At 36.8% G+C, this 19,149-nt stretch overlaps 1 protein-coding gene across 4 annotated transcripts in view; it reads left to right on the top strand.

Moving 5' to 3' along the window:
• Positions 1 to 4,080, top strand: part of METTL4 (methyltransferase like 4) — a 30,424-nt gene extending 26,344 nt beyond the window's left edge. For 2 of the 4 annotated variants that reach the window (XM_032603571.1, XM_032603572.1), the window contains exon 9: positions 1,221 to 3,189. In XM_032603571.1, coding sequence (XP_032459462.1) covers positions 1,221 to 1,366 — 146 coding nt within the window. In that variant the 3' untranslated portion in view covers positions 1,367 to 3,189. Of the gene's footprint in view, positions 1 to 1,121 lie in introns of all 4 variants that reach the window. The other 2 variants (XM_032603570.1, XM_032603573.1) reach the window with 2 other exon arrangements.
• Positions 4,081 to 19,149: the final 15,069 nt, after the last annotated feature.

Here is a 19,149-nt window from a genome sequence, read left to right as displayed (position 1 = left end):
TTATATACTTATGAAAGGACTAGAAGTCTCATGTAAGCATCACCTAGAAGCTATCAAAGCCCAGATTTGAGTTTGGTGAGTTATAGACAATGAATACTTTAAATTCTTTGATTTTTGATAATCAGGACCAGTGCTTTCAGACAAATGAACAATTATTTTACTGTGAGATCATCTGAAGAACATGAAATATACATTTTTAAATATATTATCTTTCACATCTAACCTATATCAAGTATTTCTAAGGAATCCTTATCATTGCTAAAGGGAATTTGATGGGTTTCTTCCAAGCTCAGTCTTATATAGCAATTAAGAACTGTATTTTGCCAGTTCCAGTGACTTTTCATCCCTGAATCGTTATTTTCATACTCGGTTCCTGTCATAGAATATACATATATCAAAAAAATATAGCTAACCAGCAATGTGATAAAGGTTAAATTGATTTAAATATTTGTTATTCAAATGAGCATGTGCTTTAAAAAAAAGCTTCTACAGTATTCTCTTTTTTTCTGTTAGTGTAGATCACAGCTGTTTAGCCAAGGTATAGATGAGATGCCATTTTCCTAACAAAATATAATTTTCAGTAGTTATGAATACATTGAATAAGGAATACTTAACTGTGGAAATAATATGGTGAAAGTTTAGGTAAAGAAAGATCTGTAATTTGGAAGTGAAGGAGTGTTCTCAGTACTACCAAGTTATAGCTGAGGAGGTAGAGTTATTTGTTAGATATATGTTCTGAATATTTCTCTGTGTTTCCAACTCTTACACTAAAGTATGTTTTTGCAGAGACTTATGTTTTATCTTAGTTTTTAAAGTGGGTTGTCTTTGTATTGTTCCTATAGACTTTTTTTCATGCATGGATTACATTTATTAAAAAATAAATTAAGTTAGTACTCAGGAGCTATGTCAGCATTGTTGGAAGACTGAAAAGTTACCCATGTGGGTGTTAAAATCCTCATTTCTTATCTACAAATGAAAACTGATAAATCAGGACTATTGAAAGTGCTGATGGTATTGTTCCCAATCTCAAGGGTGTTTATTTCAAATGACTTTCTAACTATAAATAGTAAAGCCTGTGATGAAATCCTTGAAATTAACTTGCCTTTTTTTTTTTTTTAAAGGAAACATCCCTGCTTTTCTACCCTTTACTGCTAAAGGAAATTGATTCCTTCCTTAATAATAATTTTCGTGTTATTTTCTCTTTTTTTTTTTCTGGACAGAGGTTCTAAAAGACTATATCAAGCCAGAGGGGGAATGTTTGGAATTGTTTGCTCGAAATTTACAGCCAGGTTGGACTAGTTGGGGCAATGAAGTTCTCAAATTTCAACATGTGGATTATTTTGTTGCTCTGGAGTCTAAAAGTTGACTATGTTCTTAAAATTGTGTTTTTCTTCAGTTTTTCCTCACGCCTTCTCTGTTCATTCTAATAGATTTTTCCTTTTATTACCAACCAGTATGCTTAGAGATGTAAACAGGACTTGGTTTTTCAGCAAAATGATTAAAAGTGACTAGCTGTCATATAATTTTGAGATGAATTTTACTTCAGTTGCACTAGTATTTCACATTATTCTGGGCTCTACAAATAAAGAGGTAAGCAGTTAGAATGATGGCAAGACTTTGTTACTGAAAAAGTTCAGAAAGCATGCACTATGGACCTGAAGTCACAATTCTATATATGGGTGTGTTTTGTTTGGCCCATATGGTGTTGTAAAAAAAATTGGAGCCATCATTCTAAAAAATCAGGAAATTTCACATAATAAGTCCATATTTCTGCCTTGCTTTAAATGTCAGAAACTCTGGCTACACTGCAGCCTGTGTTCTTTCTTGGCATCAGTCTGTGGGACCCAGTGGTGGCAGCTTATTTGGGAAGGGCCATGTACTCTCCAGTTTACCACAGTAACCCTTGTCCCATGCCACTCACTTATATTGTCTTCCTGACCCCTGTACAACCTGAATTTAGAACATCTAGTATACTGCTACATTCTGGAAAATGTATTCAAAGACCTGCTAAGTACTGCATCATTGTACTGAGTTCATGAAACATTTTTTGGAGGGTTTTAAATTTCATTCAGGGTCACTTTTCAATTACTTTTTAGTTTTGCTTGTTTTTCTAGAAGAAAAATAAATTCTTAATAATGTCAGAAAGTAAACACTGCTTGGATTTAATTGATATTTATAGAACATTCCATCCAAAAGCAGAATACACATTCTTCTCAAGTGCACATGGAACATTCTCCAGGATAGGTCACATGCTGGGCCACAAAGCAAACCTTGGTAAATTTAAGAAAATTGAAATCATATCAAGCATCCTTTCCAACCACACTGCTATGAGATTAGAAATCAAGTACAAGGAAAAAACTGTAAAAAACACAAACATGGGACTTCCCTGGTGGTGCAGTGGTTAAGAATCTACCTGCCAATGCAGAGGACATGGGTTCAAGCCTTGGTCCGGGAAGATCCCACATGCTGTGGAGCAACTAAGCCCATGTGCCACAACTACTAAGCCTGCATTCTAGAGCTCATGAGCCACAACTACTGAGTCTGTGTGCCACAACTACTGAAGCCTGATCACCTAGAGCCAGTGCTCCGCAACAAGAGAAGCCACCACAATGAGAAGCCTGTGCACTGCAACGGAGAGTAGCCCCTGCTCACTGCAACTAGAGAAAGCCTGCATGAAGCAATGAAGACCCAACACAGCCAAAAATAAATAAATAAGTAAATATTTGAAAAAAAAAACCCACAAACGTGGAGGTTGAACAATGTTACTAAACAACCAATGGATCACCTAAGAAAGAGGAAATAAAAAAATACTTAGAGACAAATGAAAACAAAAACATGATAATACAAAACCCTTGGGATACAGCAAAAGCAATTCTAAGAGGGAAGTTTATGCCAATACAATCTTACCTCAGGAAACGAAAAATCTCAACTAAACAACATAACCTTACGCCTAAAGCAACTAGAGAGAAAAGAACAAACAAAACCCAAAGTTAGTAGAAGGAAAGAAATCATAAAGATCAGAGCAGAAATAAATAGAGAGAAACAAAACAATAGAAAAGATAAGTGAAACTAAAATCTTGTTCTTTGAAAGGATAAACAAAATTGATAAACCTTTAGATTCATCAAGAAAAAAGGGAAAGGGCTCAAATCAATAAAATTAGAAGTGGAAAAGGTGAAGTTACAACTGACACCACAGAAATACAAAGGAATCATAAGAGAGTACTACAAGCAACTATATGCCAATGAAATGGACAACCTGGAAGAAATGCCCAAATTCTTAGAAAGGTACAATCTTTCAAGACTAAACCATGAAGAACAGACCAATCACAGACCAATATGAACAGACCAATCACAAGTACTGAAATTGAAACTGTGATTAAAAAACGTCCGACAAACAAAAGTGCAGGACCAGATGAATTCTATCTATCACAGGTGAATTCTGTCAAACACTTAGAAAAGAGTTAACACTTATCCTTCTGAAACTATTCCAAAAAATTACAGAGGCAGGAAAACTCCCAAACTCATTCTGTGAGGCCACCATCACCCTGATACCAAAACAAGACAAAGATAGTACAAAAAAAGAGAAAATTACAGGTCAATATCATTGATGAACATAAATACAAAAATCCTCAACAAAATACTGGCATACCTAATCCAACAATATGTTAAAGGGTTCATACACCATGGTCAAGTGGGATTTATCCTAGGGACGCAAGGATTTTTCAATATCCTCAAATCAATTAGTGTGGTACACCACATCAACAAACTGCAGAATAAAAACCATGTGATCATCTCACAATAGATGCAGAAAAAGCTTTCAACAAAATTCAACACCCATTTATGATAAAAACTCTCCAGAAAATGGGCATAGAGGGAACCTACCTCAACATAATACAGGCCGTATATGACAAACCCACAGCTAACATCATCCTTAGTGGTGATAAGCTGGCCGCATTTCCTCTAAGATCAGTGAGATCAGGCTGACAGAATTTCCTGTAAGATCAGGAACAAGACAAGGATGTTCACTCTCACCACTTGTATTCAACATAGTTTTGGAAGTCCTAGCCATGGCAATTAGAGAAGAAAAAAACCCAAAAAACCAAAGAAATCCAAATTGGAAAAGAAGTGAAACTGTCACTGTTTACAGAAAATCCTAAAGATGCTACCAGAAAACTACTCGAGTTCCTCAATGAATTTGGTAAGGTTGCAGGATACAAAATTAATACACAGAAATCTGTTGCATCTCTATACACTAACAATGAAAGATTGGAAAGAGAAATTAAGGAAACAATCCCATTTGCCATTGCATCAAAATAATAAAATACCTAGGAGACAAAAGGCCTGTACTCTGAAAACTGTAAGATGCTGATGAAAGAAATGGAATATGATACAAACAGATGGAAAGATATACTGTGTTCTTGGATCGGAAAAATCAGTATTGTCAAAATGGCTATACTACCCAAGGCAACTACAGATTCATTGCAATCCTTATCAAATTACCAATGGAATTTTTCATGGAACTAGAACAAAAATTTTTAAATTTGTATGGAAACACAAAAGACCCCTAACAGCCAAAGTAATTCTGAGAAAGAAAAATGGGGCTGGAGGAACCAGGCTCCCTGACTTCAAACTATACTACAAAGCTGCAGTAATCAAAACAGTATGGTGCTGGCACAAAAACAGAAATATAGATTAATGGAACAAGATAGAATGCCTAGAAATAAACCCATGCACCTATGGTCAATTGATCTATGATGAAGATGGAAAGAATATACAATGGAGAAAAGACAGTCTCTCAATAACTGGTGCTGGGAAAACAGCTACATGTAAAAGAATGAAATTAGAACATTCTCTAACACTATACACGAAAATAAAATGGATTAAAGGCCTAAATGTAAGACCAGATACTATAAAACTCTTAGAGGAAAACATAGGTGGAACACTCTGACATAAATTATAGAAATATCTTTTTGTATCCACCTCCTAGAGTAATGAAAATAAAAACAAAAATACACAAATGGGGCCTAATTAAACTTAAAAGCTTTTTCACAGCAAAGGAAATCATAAACAAAATGAAAAGACAACCCACAGAAAGGGAGAATATATTTGCAAACGAAGTGACCAACAAGGGATTAATCTCCAGAATATACAAATAGCTCATGCAGCTCAATATCAAAAAAACAAAAACAACCCAATCAAAAAATTGGCAGAAGATCTAAATAGACATTTCTCCAAAGAAGACATACAGATGGCCAAAATAACATGAAAAGATGCCCAACTTTGCTAATTATTAGAGAAATGCAAATAAAAGCTACAATGAGGTATCACCTCACACTGGTCAGAATGGCCATCATCAAAAAGTCTACAAACAATAAATGCTGGAGAGGGTGTGGAGAAAGGGGAACCCTCCTATGCTGTTGGTGGGAATGTAAATTGGTACAACCACTATGGAGGACAGTGTGGAAGTTTCCTTAAAAAACTAAAAAAATTAATAGAACTACCATATGATCTAGCAATCCCACTCCTGGGCATATATCTGGAGAAAACCATAATTCAAAAAGATACGTGCACCCCAGTGTTCATTGCAGCACTGTTTACAATAGCCAAGACATGGAAGCAGCCTAAATGTCCATTGACAGAGGAATGGATAAAGAAGATGTGGTAAGTATATACAGTGCAATGTTCCTCAGCCATAAAAAAGAATGAGATAATGCCATTTGCAGCAACATGGATGGACCTAGAGATTATCATACTAAGTGAAGTAAATTGGACAGAGAAAGACAATGATATCACTTATATGTGGACTCTAAAAAGATGATACAAATGAACTTATATACCAGAAAGACTCATTGTTTTCAAAAACAAATTTATGGTTACCAAAGGAGAAAGGTGGGGGGATGGATAAATTAGGAATTTGGGATTAAGAGATACACACTACTTTATATAAAATAGATAATCAACAAAGACCTACTCTCTAGCAAAGGGGACTATACTCAGTGTTCTGTAATAATCTATATGCAAAAAGAATCTGAAAAAGAATGGATATATGTACATATATAACTGAACCACTTTGCTATACACCTGAAACTAATACAACATTGTAAATCAACTATACCCCAATATAAAATAAAAATTAAATTAGAAAATAAAAATTAAAAGAAAGTAACTACTGCTCATGATTGTGAAAAAATTTTTAAATATTATTTCCAGATTTTCTACAAATAAATATTTGTTTACTAAGTAAAATATTTTTACTGAAATGGTTCTTTGAAAAGCATGCTGATTTATTATATATAAGCTTTAAAATTTTTTTGAGGTATACTTTTCACATAATAAAATTCTCCAATTATCAGTGTCGAATTCAATGAGTTTTGAAAGCATACATATATATCTACCACCATAATCATGATATAGAACATTTCCTTCATCCCCCAAAATTGATATGTCCTTTTGCAGTCAATCCCATCCTCCCACCCTTGGCCCTTGGCAAATGATTTGTTTTGTATCATTAGTTTTGCTTTCTTAGAATTTCATATAAATGGAATCATAGAATATGTAATCTATTGTGTTTGGCCTTTCACTTAGAGTTTTGAGAAAAGAGTTTATTTATAGATTTTCTACAAATATTTATCTACTAAGTAAAATGTTACATTGAAATGATTATCTGTCAAGTTTGCCAATTTATTTACTGATTTTGCCAAATAAAATTGTTATTTTTGAAGTTTGTTCATTCTTTGATTATGTGAATATCAGAGGCTTAACTTTGAGCCTTACTTTAGTTGCTGCCTTTGCTCTATCCTCGCTGTAGGCTCTATCTACCTTGTCCTGTTCTAGTTATCCAAATTCTCTGGCTCAAACTCACTCTTACCAGAAAACTGTAGGCCCCCAAATCTTACCTTTTCAGGCTTGGTACTCTAGAGACATATATTTAGCGAATTTGTGTTTTCAGCTTCAGTGAGACTTGGATTTTGTACTGATTGTGATTCAGAGGAGGATTATAATCACCTTCAATGGCTTTCCCTTCCTTGAAGATGCTGCTCAATTTACCTCATTTGACATATCATGTACCATTGGCTTACTACATGCTGGGAAGCACCACAGCATTGTTGGCATGGTTTTCTGGTTACCAGAGTTCTTTTACTTCAGTTATATCACTTTATTCTCAAAGCAGTCTTACGAAGTTGTAGTTATAATGAGAGAACACGTTCATAGAGGTGAACTGACATGGCTAATAAGTGAACCAAGACTTGAATTCTATTCTGTTTCCTAAATTAAGACACTTTATGTTGTACCATGTTTGCTAATGAACCTGAGATCTTAATAGGCTCATCAGCTGCTAATCAGAGGATCCACTGTTTGGCCTGAAGCAAATTTAGAATGGTTCATATGTAGTCATCCAAACATACCTTTCTCAGTATGTGATATCATCAGTCTTGGATTATTAACACAGTATTTTTTGTTAGAGATTTTAGTGACATTAGTTGAACTGACATCCTGAATGCAACTCAGAATCAGATAGCCTGCTAAACCCTTGGACATAAGCTGTTAGCACATTTACCATGCAATTGTATTTACCTCAATCAGATTAGCCATTTTAAATTTACATTTTTAAGGAAGCCCTTCTGCAAGATACAGACTTGGACTTGAAGGTGGTTGTTCAAATTGTTAGATTAAGTAACATAAGTACAGGTGCAAATTATTTAATGCACCATGGTTATCTGCTATCAGGGTATAGACAACCCAAAACTCCACTGAGGGTCTTAATTAAATTCATGGCTCTATTTTTTAAAACTTTATTGACTTTTGGCTGCGTTGGGTCTTGTTTCTGCACGCGGGTTTTCTCTAGTTGCCACGAGCGGGGACTGCTCTTCGTTGCGGTGCGTGGGCTTCTCATTGCGGTGGCTTCTCTTTGTTGCGGAGCACAGGCTCTAGGCATGTGGGCTTCAGTCGTTGTGGCACACGGGCTAGGTAGTTGTGGCTTGCGGGCTCTAGAGCACAGGCTCAGTAGTTGTGCCTCACGGGCTTAGTTGCTCTGTGGCATGTGGGATCTTCCTGGACCAGGGCTCGAACCCGTGTCCCCTGCATTGGCAGGCAGATTCCTAGCCACTGTGCCACCAGGGAAGTCCAAATTCATGGCTCTATTGACCAGTCTGCTCCAGCTTGAAAGCAAGTCAATACCAGAATACCATGATAATTACATTAAATATTTTCCTCTAAATATTCCTAGGAGTTAACCTAGGTTTTCTAGGGCTTCTGTGAACTTGAGTGAACTTGTTGGACTTTTTCAGTATCAGTCCAAATTCTTGGGACTATATAAAAACAAATTGATCTCTAGGAGTGGAGACCATGAGAAAAATTTTTTTTCGTCAACTTTTTCTGTTTAGACTTTGTACTAATTATCAGATAACTGCGACATAACAATGGGATAACTTTGGATGACTAAGGCAAATGAATGGTCATTTGCAGTGTTAAAATCATTTTTGGTCAATATCCTTAAGGAAAAACATATGGTACTTAGCTTGATTTTTAGCTGCTTCTCCCAACATTCCCATATATGCCTTAAATGTTAGTCTAACTGGATATTTGCTATTACCTGAATTTAGGACTCTGCTTTTGCTCATGGACCTTCCTCTGTCAGGAAAAAAACTAGGCTTTGGGATCAGCTGGATCTATATATTGAGTCGTGATATTTGGCTTCTGAGTGAATTTGAATAATTATATAAACTATGTTTTCCTGTTTTGTTTCCTTTTTTGAGGTTAAGAGGCCTAATCTTTGGACCTTGTAGGATTATTATGAAGATGAGGTGAAATAACATATGTGAAGTGCCTAGCGTAGGGCCTGGTACCTAGAAGGTATTCAATATATATGCTTATTTCTCTTTATTCACAGTCTTCCTGGCAGCACCGCTTATTTTATTTATTTTTTTTAGCACCTCTTATTTTGTGATCCACCTTTTTCTGTCTCCTAAAGGAAAGCCTTTATTCTTTCTTTTAGAGCCACTTTTCACATACATGGATTATCTAGCTAGGTTTTTCCTCACATTTATCAGGAAATCAGAAAGTGGTTTATCCTGTAGGTGACTCCCTTTTTTTTTTTTTTTTTTAAACAATAGAGTTTTCATCTCAGGAGATTATGGGAGGTAGGACAATTTTTTTTTTTTTTTTTTTTTTTTTCGGTACGCGGGCCTCTTACTGTTGTGGCCTCTCCCGTTGTGGAGCACAGGCTCCGGACGCGCAGGCTCAGCGGCCATGGCTCATGGACCCAGCTGCTCCACGGCATGTGGGATCTTCCCGGACCGGGGCACAAACCCGTGTCCCCTGTATCGGCAGGCAGACTCTCAACCACTGTGCCACCAGGGAAGCCCAGGACAATTTTTTTTTTTTTTAAAACATCTTTATTGGGGTATAATTGCTTTACAATGGTGTGTTAGTTTCTGCTTTATAACAAAGTGAATCAGCTATACATATACATATGTTCCCATATGTCTTCCCTCTTGCGTCTCCCTCCCTCCCACTCTCCCCATCCCACCCCTCCAGGCTGTCCCAAAGCCCCGAGCTAATATCCCTGTGCCTTGCGGCTGCTTCCCCCTAGCTATCTACCTTACTACGTTTGTTAGTGTGTATATGCCCAGGACAATTTTTAATTTATGTTTCTCTTATCAGCATATCTAGAACTGCCAATATTTAATGAATGAATGAATGTACTCTTGGCCTTCAGGTATCTTTGAATTCAATGGAATAGACAAGACTCCTGCAAGAAACCATGAGAGCTTAATAAACCACAGTATACAGTAAACACTAAGCTGGGGAACAGATGGAAAGTGTTGCAGAAATTTAGAGAAGCACATCACTTCGAGATCACTGAGCAATGTGAGAAATGGAGAACAGGAACCACATGCTGGTTAAATTTTGGTTTATTTTCTAACTCTAGGTAGTGGCTGTAATGATGTTACTAGACAGTAGGCAGCTAAAATGTGCAAGTTCAGAAGAGTTACAAAGGAAGCATTTTGTTCTTTGTAGATTGTAAGCTTTAAAAATTCTTTTTATAGAAATATAGAAGATAGTGCACACAATTTATTTTTTAACTGGAGGCTAAATTAACAGGATTAAAAAAATCTGCTTCTCTGCATTTTCTACCTTTTGAATGAAAATGTTATTTGGGAATCTTTTCTACAGTTGTCTAGGAGGCTTGCTTTTAACATTTTTACAGCTGTATTGAGGTATAATGATATAAATTGCACATTTTATAACATACAGTTTTATGAGCTTTGACTTATGTGTACACTTGTGAATCCACCATCAGAAACAAGATAATAAACACAGTCATCATCTCCTAAGATTTTCTCATGGCCCCCTATAATCCACCTTCCTTAACCACCCTTCCCCATCCTATCCCCAGGCAATCACTGATCTGTTTTCTGCATCATAGAGTTGTGTGCATTTTCTAGAATTGTACATAGATGAAATCATACAGCAGGTACTCTTATTTATTTTTACCTAGCTTCCTTCACTCAGCATCATTATTTTGAGATTCTTCCATTTTTTTGTGCGTATCGATAATTCATTCCTTTTTATTACTGAGTTGTATTCAGTTGTATGGACATACCACATGTTACCTATTCATGTACTAGTTTTCTATTGCTGCCATAACAAATTACCACAATCATAATGGCTTGAAACAACACCTATTATTAGCTTATAGTTTTGTAGTTCAGAAGTCTGAGCAGTCTCAGCTGGGTTCACTGCTCAGGATCTCAGAAGGCCAAAAACAAGGTGTTGGCCGGGCTCAGCTCTTACCTGGAAGCTGTAGAGGAAAATCCATTTTCTTTCTTTCTTTCTTTTTTTTTTTTTTTTTAACTTTTGGCCACTCCGTGTGGTTTGCAGTGAAAGCACTGAATCCTAACCACTAGACCACCAGGGAACTCCTGGGAAGGATCCATTTTCAAGGTCGTAAAGTTTGATAGCAGAATTCAGTTCTGTTTCTTTGCTGGCTGTTGGCTAGGAGTCAAATCAACTGCTAGAGGCTGCTCTCTGGTCCTTGCCCATGATTCCCTCCATCTTCAAGGTCACAGTAGCACATTGAGTGCTTCTTACCCTTTGACTCTCTGATTTTGCCTTGTGCTGCCATCTAGAGACAATTCTCTGTTTTTAAAGGGCTTTTGTGATTAGATTGGACCCACCTGGATAATCTCCCTTTTGTCATATAGTGTAACATAATCATGGGAGTGATAGTTCATCATGTCACAGGTTCCCACCAAACTCAAAGTGGAGGTTATACAAGTCACTGGGAGTCATTCTTAGAATTTTGCCTAATATGATCCAACCTCTGGCCCACAACGATCCATGCCTGTCCCACAAGTGAAATACATTCAACCTATCCTAAGGTTTGTAATAGTATCATTCCATCATATAAATTCTACTGGCTTAAAAGTCCCAAATCTCATCATCTAAATCTAAATCAGGTTAGAACAGGCTCTGGTGTAATCCATTAAGTACAGCTCCTGGGCAAAATTCCCTTCAACTGCCTCCAACACTCCCACAGCAGTTGGATGGGCATAGCATAAGAGTTATAGCTATTCCAGTTGAAAAATAGGGGAAGATGGAGAAAAATAACAATTTTCCTTGTCCAAAGCAGTTAAAAAATCCAGCCAGGTAAACTCCAGGCAGAGTTCTTTGATTAAAGCTTCAAGGCCTGGCAATAATGGGTGGTTCCGAGCTCTGCACTTTGGGTTCTTGGCTCCATCCTCTGAGCTCTGATTCTGCTCTCTAGGCTTTTGTTTTCATCTTTTGATTCATTCTTTTCTTTCTTTTTTAAAAAAGTTGAAGTATAGTTGATGTACAGTAATATTATATGTTACAGGTGTACAACACAGTGATTCACAATTTTTAAAGGTTACATTTATAGTTATTATAAAATATTGGCTATTATAAAATATTGGCTATAATCCCCATGTTGTACAATAGATCCTTGTAGCTTATTTTATACCTAATAGTTTGAATCATCCTTTTCTATAAAAGGTAGCATGTGTCATCCTTTTCTATAAAAGGTAGCATGTGTTTACAGCTGAATTATTTTATCAGCCTCCTCCTGTCAGTAGAATTTGGGGGACTTGACAGACTTTTTTTTTCACTTTATACTCTCACGTTCAGTCCACACTGGTATTATGTCTGCTGATATAAAATTCTCAAAAACCTATGGATCTTGTTTGGAATTCACTCCCATCAGACAAGAGCCAAATCCACAAATCTTTTAAAGATCTCTGTGTTTTGGCTGAGGGGCAGTGCTCTTAAACTATCTCAAGGCCCTCTTGATTGACTGAGAAAATCTGTTAGGAACACGCTTAATCACTTGGAAGGATCTTTTGTGTGGCTGAATACTCTGACCCTTTGATCTTTCCAGGGTTTTTTTTTAACTTTTTTTAAACTTTTTTCCAGGGTTTCAGCAAAGAGTTGTATGGTTACATACCCAGCCTGAGCCTGTTCTTAATTTCAGAAGCAATCTCTTACTTTTAGCATCTCTTTCCATCTGGATAGGCCGAGAATTTCCCAAATCAGCAAGTCCTGATTCCTTAGCATTTCTTTCCTCAATTTATCTCCCCTTATATTTTACTATAAGCAGCAAGAAGAAAACAGGGAACACCTTCAGCCCTTGGCTTGGAATCTCCTAAGTATTCAAGTTCATCACTTTTGAATTTTCCTTTCTCCTATATAGCTGCAGGATATAATTTTGCTAAGTGTTCTGTCTCTACAAGACAAAGATTTCCTTTCTTCTAGTTTCCAAATGCATGTTCCTCTGAGTTCCATTCAGTTCTTTCTGGGTCCTCACCAGCAGTATCTTTAAAGTCCATATTTCTACTAACAGTCTGTTCAAGATTTCCACCATGCTCCTCAAAATCTTCCAGTCTCTCTCTGCCCATTGCCCAATTTCAAAGTCACATTTTAGGTGTTTATCATCATGACACCCCACTTCCAGGTACCAAAATATGTATCAGTTTTCTATTGTTGTGTAACAAATTACCATATAGTAGTTTAAAACAACACTATTATTATTATTATTAATTTCACAAATCTGTAGGTAAGAATTCCAGGCAGGCTAAACTGGATTCTTTGCATAGAGTCTCAGGAGGCCAAAGCAAGGAATTGTTGGTCAATCTGGGCTCTAAGGGGGCTCTAAGGAATAGACTGCTTCCAAGCTCATTCAGATTGTTGACAAAATTCAGTTCCATGTGGTTGTAGGACTGAGGTCTCTGTTTCCTTGCTGGCTGATAGCAGAGGTGGCTCTCAGCTCCTAGAGGCTGTACCCCCTCCATCTTCAGAGCCAGCAAGTGTGTCAAATCCTTCCTGTGTTTCCAGTCTCACTGACTTCACCTTCTGCCATCAGCCAGAGAAAACACTCAGCTTTTGAAGGGTTTTGTGATTAATTGGTTCACCTGGATAATCTCCATTTTGCCACATAAGGTAACATAATCATATTCATAGGTTCAGCTCATAATCAGAGAAGAAGAGAGTATATTAGGATGTGGGTTATTGGGGATCATTCTTACAATTTTCCTACTATAATTCTTCTGTCGATGGACATTTGTGTTGTTTTTAGTCTGGGGCTATTATAAATAAAGTTTATATGAACATTCCTGTGTGAGTTTTTGTATAGAGGTAAAGGTCAATGTTCGTTTTTTCCCAAATGTATAACCAATTATTTACAGCACTAATTGCTGGTAAATCTTTCTTTTCCACTATTGAGTTGCCTTGGCATCTTTGTTGAAAACAATTGACAAAGATATGTGTCTATTTCTGGATTCTCAGTTTTGTTCCATTGAATTATGTCTTCATTTATGTCAGTTCCACGCTATCATGATTACTGTAGGCTTGAAATCAAGTAAGACCAGTTCACAACCTTTATTCTTCTTTCTTACTTTTGGTCATCACTTAAGAGATATTATCTTTGTATGTAAATTTCCATTTAAAAATTAGTGAAATCAAACAGTTAAGAATGTTTGGCCATTTATATTTCTTTCATGGATCATCAGTAGTTCCTTCTGATTATCCATTTTTCTGATGAGGCATTCATATTTTAAAATTAATTTTTCTAAGGTTTGTATTATAGAAATTTCAAATACATGCAAAATAGAGACAGTGATATGATGAATCTTTGTGTATCCATCATCCAACTTCAGTAATTATCAACCTATGGCCAGTTTTGATTAATTCATACCCCTGCCCACTCCTACCTGGATTGTTAAAAAGAACATCTCAGACATCATATTATTCCTTCTGTGGTGTCCTCATTTTACACATGAACAAAGTGAGATTCAGAGAGTTTAAATGATTTGGCCAAGGTCACGTGGCTAGTAAGTGGCAAAACTGGGACCTGAACCCCAGTCTGTTTCACTCCAAAATCAATCTTTCCTGTCTCCCTCCCTCCCTCCCTCTCTCTCTCTCTCTTTCTTTCTTTCTTTCTTCTTTCTATTTTTAAACCACTTCATTGAGGTATGAATGACATGTACAAAGCTGTACATATTTAATGAATACAACTTGATGAGTTTGGGGATAAGCATATACCCATAAAACCATCACTACTATCAAGGCCATAAACATGTCCATCACCTTCCCAAAATTTTCTCCCACTTCTATTATTGTTATTATTTTGTGTGTGCCTTTGTGTGTGTATTAAGAACACCTAAGATCTACCTACTTAGCAGATTTTAAGTATACAATACAGTATTGTTAGCTCTAGGCAATATGCTGTATAGCAAATCTCAAGAACTTACTTATCTTGCACAACTGAAATTTTGTGCCCTTTGACCATCACCTTACCATTTCCCCCTCCCTTTTCTGGTAATTGCCAGTCTACTCTCTGCTTCTATGAGTTTGATTATTTTAGATTTCACATATAAGTAAGATAGTACAGTATTTATCTTTCTGTCTGGCTTATTTCACCTAGCATGATGTTTTGGCTACTCTAGGTACTTTGAATTACTGTATAAATTTTAGAATCAGGATAACAGTTTCTAGAAAAATACCTACTGGGTTTTGGTTGGAGATAAGTTGAAGCTATTAATCAATCTGGAGACACTTGCCAATATTTCTTTGTGCAGGTGGGGCCCTTCCCCCACCTTCTGCAGCACCCCTACATTCTTGGGCACGGTTGAGAAAGCTGAAATTATGCTTCCATGTGGCTCCCTCACTCCTTCACATCCCACATCCTGGACACCATTAGGTGTGCTGCCAAGGTGCCTCACATGTCCTCTTCTCACCTCCATACTTCTGCCTGCCATTAATTCTTCTACCCCAGGAAAGGAAAATGGAAAGGGAAAATGGGAAAAGATGGGAAGATGGCAAAGGAAGGGGATCTGGGAAAGGAAGGTAACAAGACTGAAATTTCTGAAACCAAGTAAAGAAAATGCTTAAACAAGCAGTTGGTTAATCAACTGCATCAATGATGCATATGTTTGGAATAAAATGAATGCGCACCAGAGTGGTCATTTTAACACAGGTGATTTTAATGGAGTAGCAGTATAAAAGTCTAACTGGAGTGAATTAAAGAGATAACAGAGGGGAGGAAGATGGTGAGAATTAATATAAGTCATTCTGTTAAGCAATTTTGTTATATAGAATGAGCAGAAAAATGGGAAGTAACTGGAAGCAGATTTTAATTTAAATGTCTTACTATTTCATTACAAAAAAAACATTGTCGTTCCCAGGACTTACAGGAATGAGTATTTCTTCCAGCTGGGTTTAGGTCATCTGGGGGTAGTATAATCTTGTCCAGTATAGTGCTATACTTTTTTTTTAACTAACTTAAAAAAATTTTTTTTTCTATTTATTTATTATTATTATTATTTTTGGCGGCGTAGCATGTGGGATCCCAGTTCCCCAACCAGGGATCAAATCCGTGCTCCCTGCATTGGGAGTGTGGCGTCTCAACCACTGGACTGCCAGGGAAGTCCCTAGAGTGCTATACTTGAAAGAATCAGCACTTACATTTTCACAGAGAATATAGGAAGAACTGTATTAAGAATCAGAAGAACTGGACTGAAGCTGACACAACTTGTTATTGATCCTGGTAAAATCTACTGACATCTCTGACCTCACCAGCTCACCTCATGTAGTGGTTTTGAGTATCAAAATGAGACTATGTATGTGAAGATATACTGTCTACTTAAACAATAATTTGTTTTTTGTTGTATCCTTAGTGCCTAGAACAGTGGTGTCACCTAGTAGGTCTTCAATAAATATTTGTTGAACAAATAAATGAATATATTTTATTGTACATTATTTGTACATTAAAGTGAATAAAGCACTATTGCATATTAAATGATTAATGGAAATTAACACAAATCTCAATTTCAAGTGAGATACTCTTGCCATTACTAAAAATTGCATTGCTAAATTTACTTTGCGAGAAAGGCAATGTACCATTGCTATTATTATCTTCATAAGAGTGAATTGGTCAATGTAAGTGTTTCACTAAATAGTCTGAATATTTTCTCAATGTATTCACTAAATATTTTCCAGATATGGAAAAGTTGATGCTTTTATTGATTAAAAAGAACCATTCCATAAATTGTGCATTTTTCCCTTATATTTCCTTGAGATAGACCAGCTTAGGGGTTATTATATGGACTATGCAATTGAGAAGATTAGAATTTGGAGAAGTTAAGTCATTGACCATAGCTTATGGAGCTAACAAGTAATGAAGCCTGAATTACAGACTTTCAATCCTTTGATTACTTCACTTTCAGCTACATCATCAAACTTCTCTTGAAAGGAAGGGGGCATCTAATGGTAGAAGTGAAAGGAAATGCACTAAACATTTTAAGGACGAATTTGCTTTGAAAGGACACAACTGAGATTATCTTAGCCTGAAACAGAAGTAACCTATTTCAACATGAACAAGTATGAATGCCATTTTGTCCTTCTAAGTGCTGTTCAACTGTCTTCCTGCCGTGAGAATATTTTATGTTGATAAAGAAAGCTAGTTTAGGGCTTCCCTCGTGGCGCAGTGGTTGAGAGTCCTCCTGCCGATGCAGGGGACACGGGTTCGTGCCTAGTCCGAGAAGATCCCACATGCCGCGGAGCGGCTGGGTCCGTGAGCCATGCATGGCCGCTGAGCCTGCGCGTCCGGAGCCTGTGCTCCGCAACGGGAGAGGCCACAGCAGTGAGAGGCCCGCGTACCGCAAAAAAAAAAAAAGAAATCTAGTTTAAAAATAAGAGATACACTACCTACGTAATTATTTCTAGGTCTCACGACAATCCTGAAAGGATGCTATTGTTATTGCTGCTTTACAGATGATGAAAGAGAGATCCAAGGTCTCACAGCTAGTAAATGGCAGAACTAGGACTCAAGGCCAATTAGGCAAGATTATAAACCCTTTAATGTCCACTGTGCACAGGCATTCCCACCAGGCGTTATGCCAGTTGCTCTAAGTAATGCCAGAATATGCTGCTTTTAGCACAAAGGTTTCTGGTTCAAATATGGAAATTAATCAGCATGTACCCATTTTTTCTGGTCTCTAGAGTGAGATGGTATATGCTGTCATTGAAATGCCAACCTACAGATACCATAAACTTAGAATGTTGAGAAATATGGTATATTTCTTGAGACCAATGAGAGCTGGAACTATCATCTGTCCTGATGAAAGAGACAGGTGGATAAAATAATTCAGTTAGTTTTCTTTTAAGCTACAGTAAAAAACATTATTTAAGGATCAATAAAATGACAACTGAATATCCAGAATATACCTCTAACTGCATTACATGAAATTCCCAAAATGTAGCTTTCATTATAAAGTTTTATCTTATCTCTATGACATCTGTAAGTAATTTTCAACCTTTATTCATTTTCTCATTCTCTGTACTTGAGCTGTTGCATTTTGTATTGGTAGTTGCTTATTATTCTTCCTCATTTGCTATATAACCTGAATGGCTTTTTGTTTTTTGAGTGCCTTAGGTTGATGGAAACATTAAAGGCAAATTTCAGTTATACAATACAGTATTATCAACTACAGTCACCATTTATACATTAGATCCTTAGACCTTATTTATTTATTTATTTATTTAACATCTTTATTGGAGTATAATTGCTTTACAATGGTGTGTTAGTTTCTGCTTTACAACAACATGAATCAGTTATATATATACATAGGTTCCCATATCTCTTACCTCTTGTGTCTCCCTCCCTCCCACCCTCCCTATCCCACCCCTCCAGGCGGTCACAAAGCACCGAGCTGATCTCCCTGTGCTATGCGGCTGCTTCCCACTAGCTATCTACCCTACTTTTGGTAGTGTATATATGTCCATGCCTCTCTCTCGCTTTGTCACAGCTTACCCTTCCCCCTCCCCATATCCTCAAGTTCATGCTCTAGTAAGACCTGATTTATTTTATAGCTGAAAATTTGTATCCTTTACCAGACTTTCCCTATTTTCCTCACCCCCCTTAATCCCCAGACCCTGGCCATCACTGTTCTGTTTTGTTTCTATAAGTTGACTTTTTTTTTTTTAAAGGTTCTACATATACGTGATACCATGCAGTGTTTGTCTTTCTCTGATATATATATTACATATGTTATATATATAACATTTTATTTATCCATTCATTCATCAGTGGACATTTAGGTTGCTTCTGTACCTTGGCCATTGTGAATAATGCTACAATGAACATGGGAATACAGATGTCTTTTCAAGATAGTGATTTCACTTCCTTTGTATATTTACCTAGAGTGGGATTGCTGGATCATATGGTAGTTCTAGTTTTAATTTCTAGAGGAAACTCCATGCTGTTGTCCGTAGTGGTTGTACCAGTTTACATTCCCACCAACAGTGCACAAGGGTTCCTTCTTATCTACATCCTTGCCAGCATTTGTTATCTTTTAGCTTTTTGGTAATAAGCATCCTAACAGGTGTGAGGTGATACCTCGCTGTGGGCTTTTTTTTTTTGGCTGTACCACGTGGCTTACAGGATCTTAGTTCCCCAACCAGGGATCGAACCTGGGCTCCTGACAGTGAAAACCCAGAATCCTAATCACTGGACCGCCAGGGGGTTCTCTCATTGTGGTTTTGATTTGCATTTCCCTGATGATTAGTGATGTTGAGCGTCTTTTCATATACCTATGCCCATTTATAGGTTTTCTTTGGAAGAAGGTCAATTCA

This window comes from Phocoena sinus, chromosome 14 (genome assembly GCF_008692025.1).
Source record: "Phocoena sinus isolate mPhoSin1 chromosome 14, mPhoSin1.pri, whole genome shotgun sequence".
Lineage (NCBI taxonomy): Eukaryota > Metazoa > Chordata > Mammalia > Artiodactyla > Phocoenidae > Phocoena > Phocoena sinus.
This window is presented reverse-complemented; position numbering and strand designations above follow the sequence as displayed.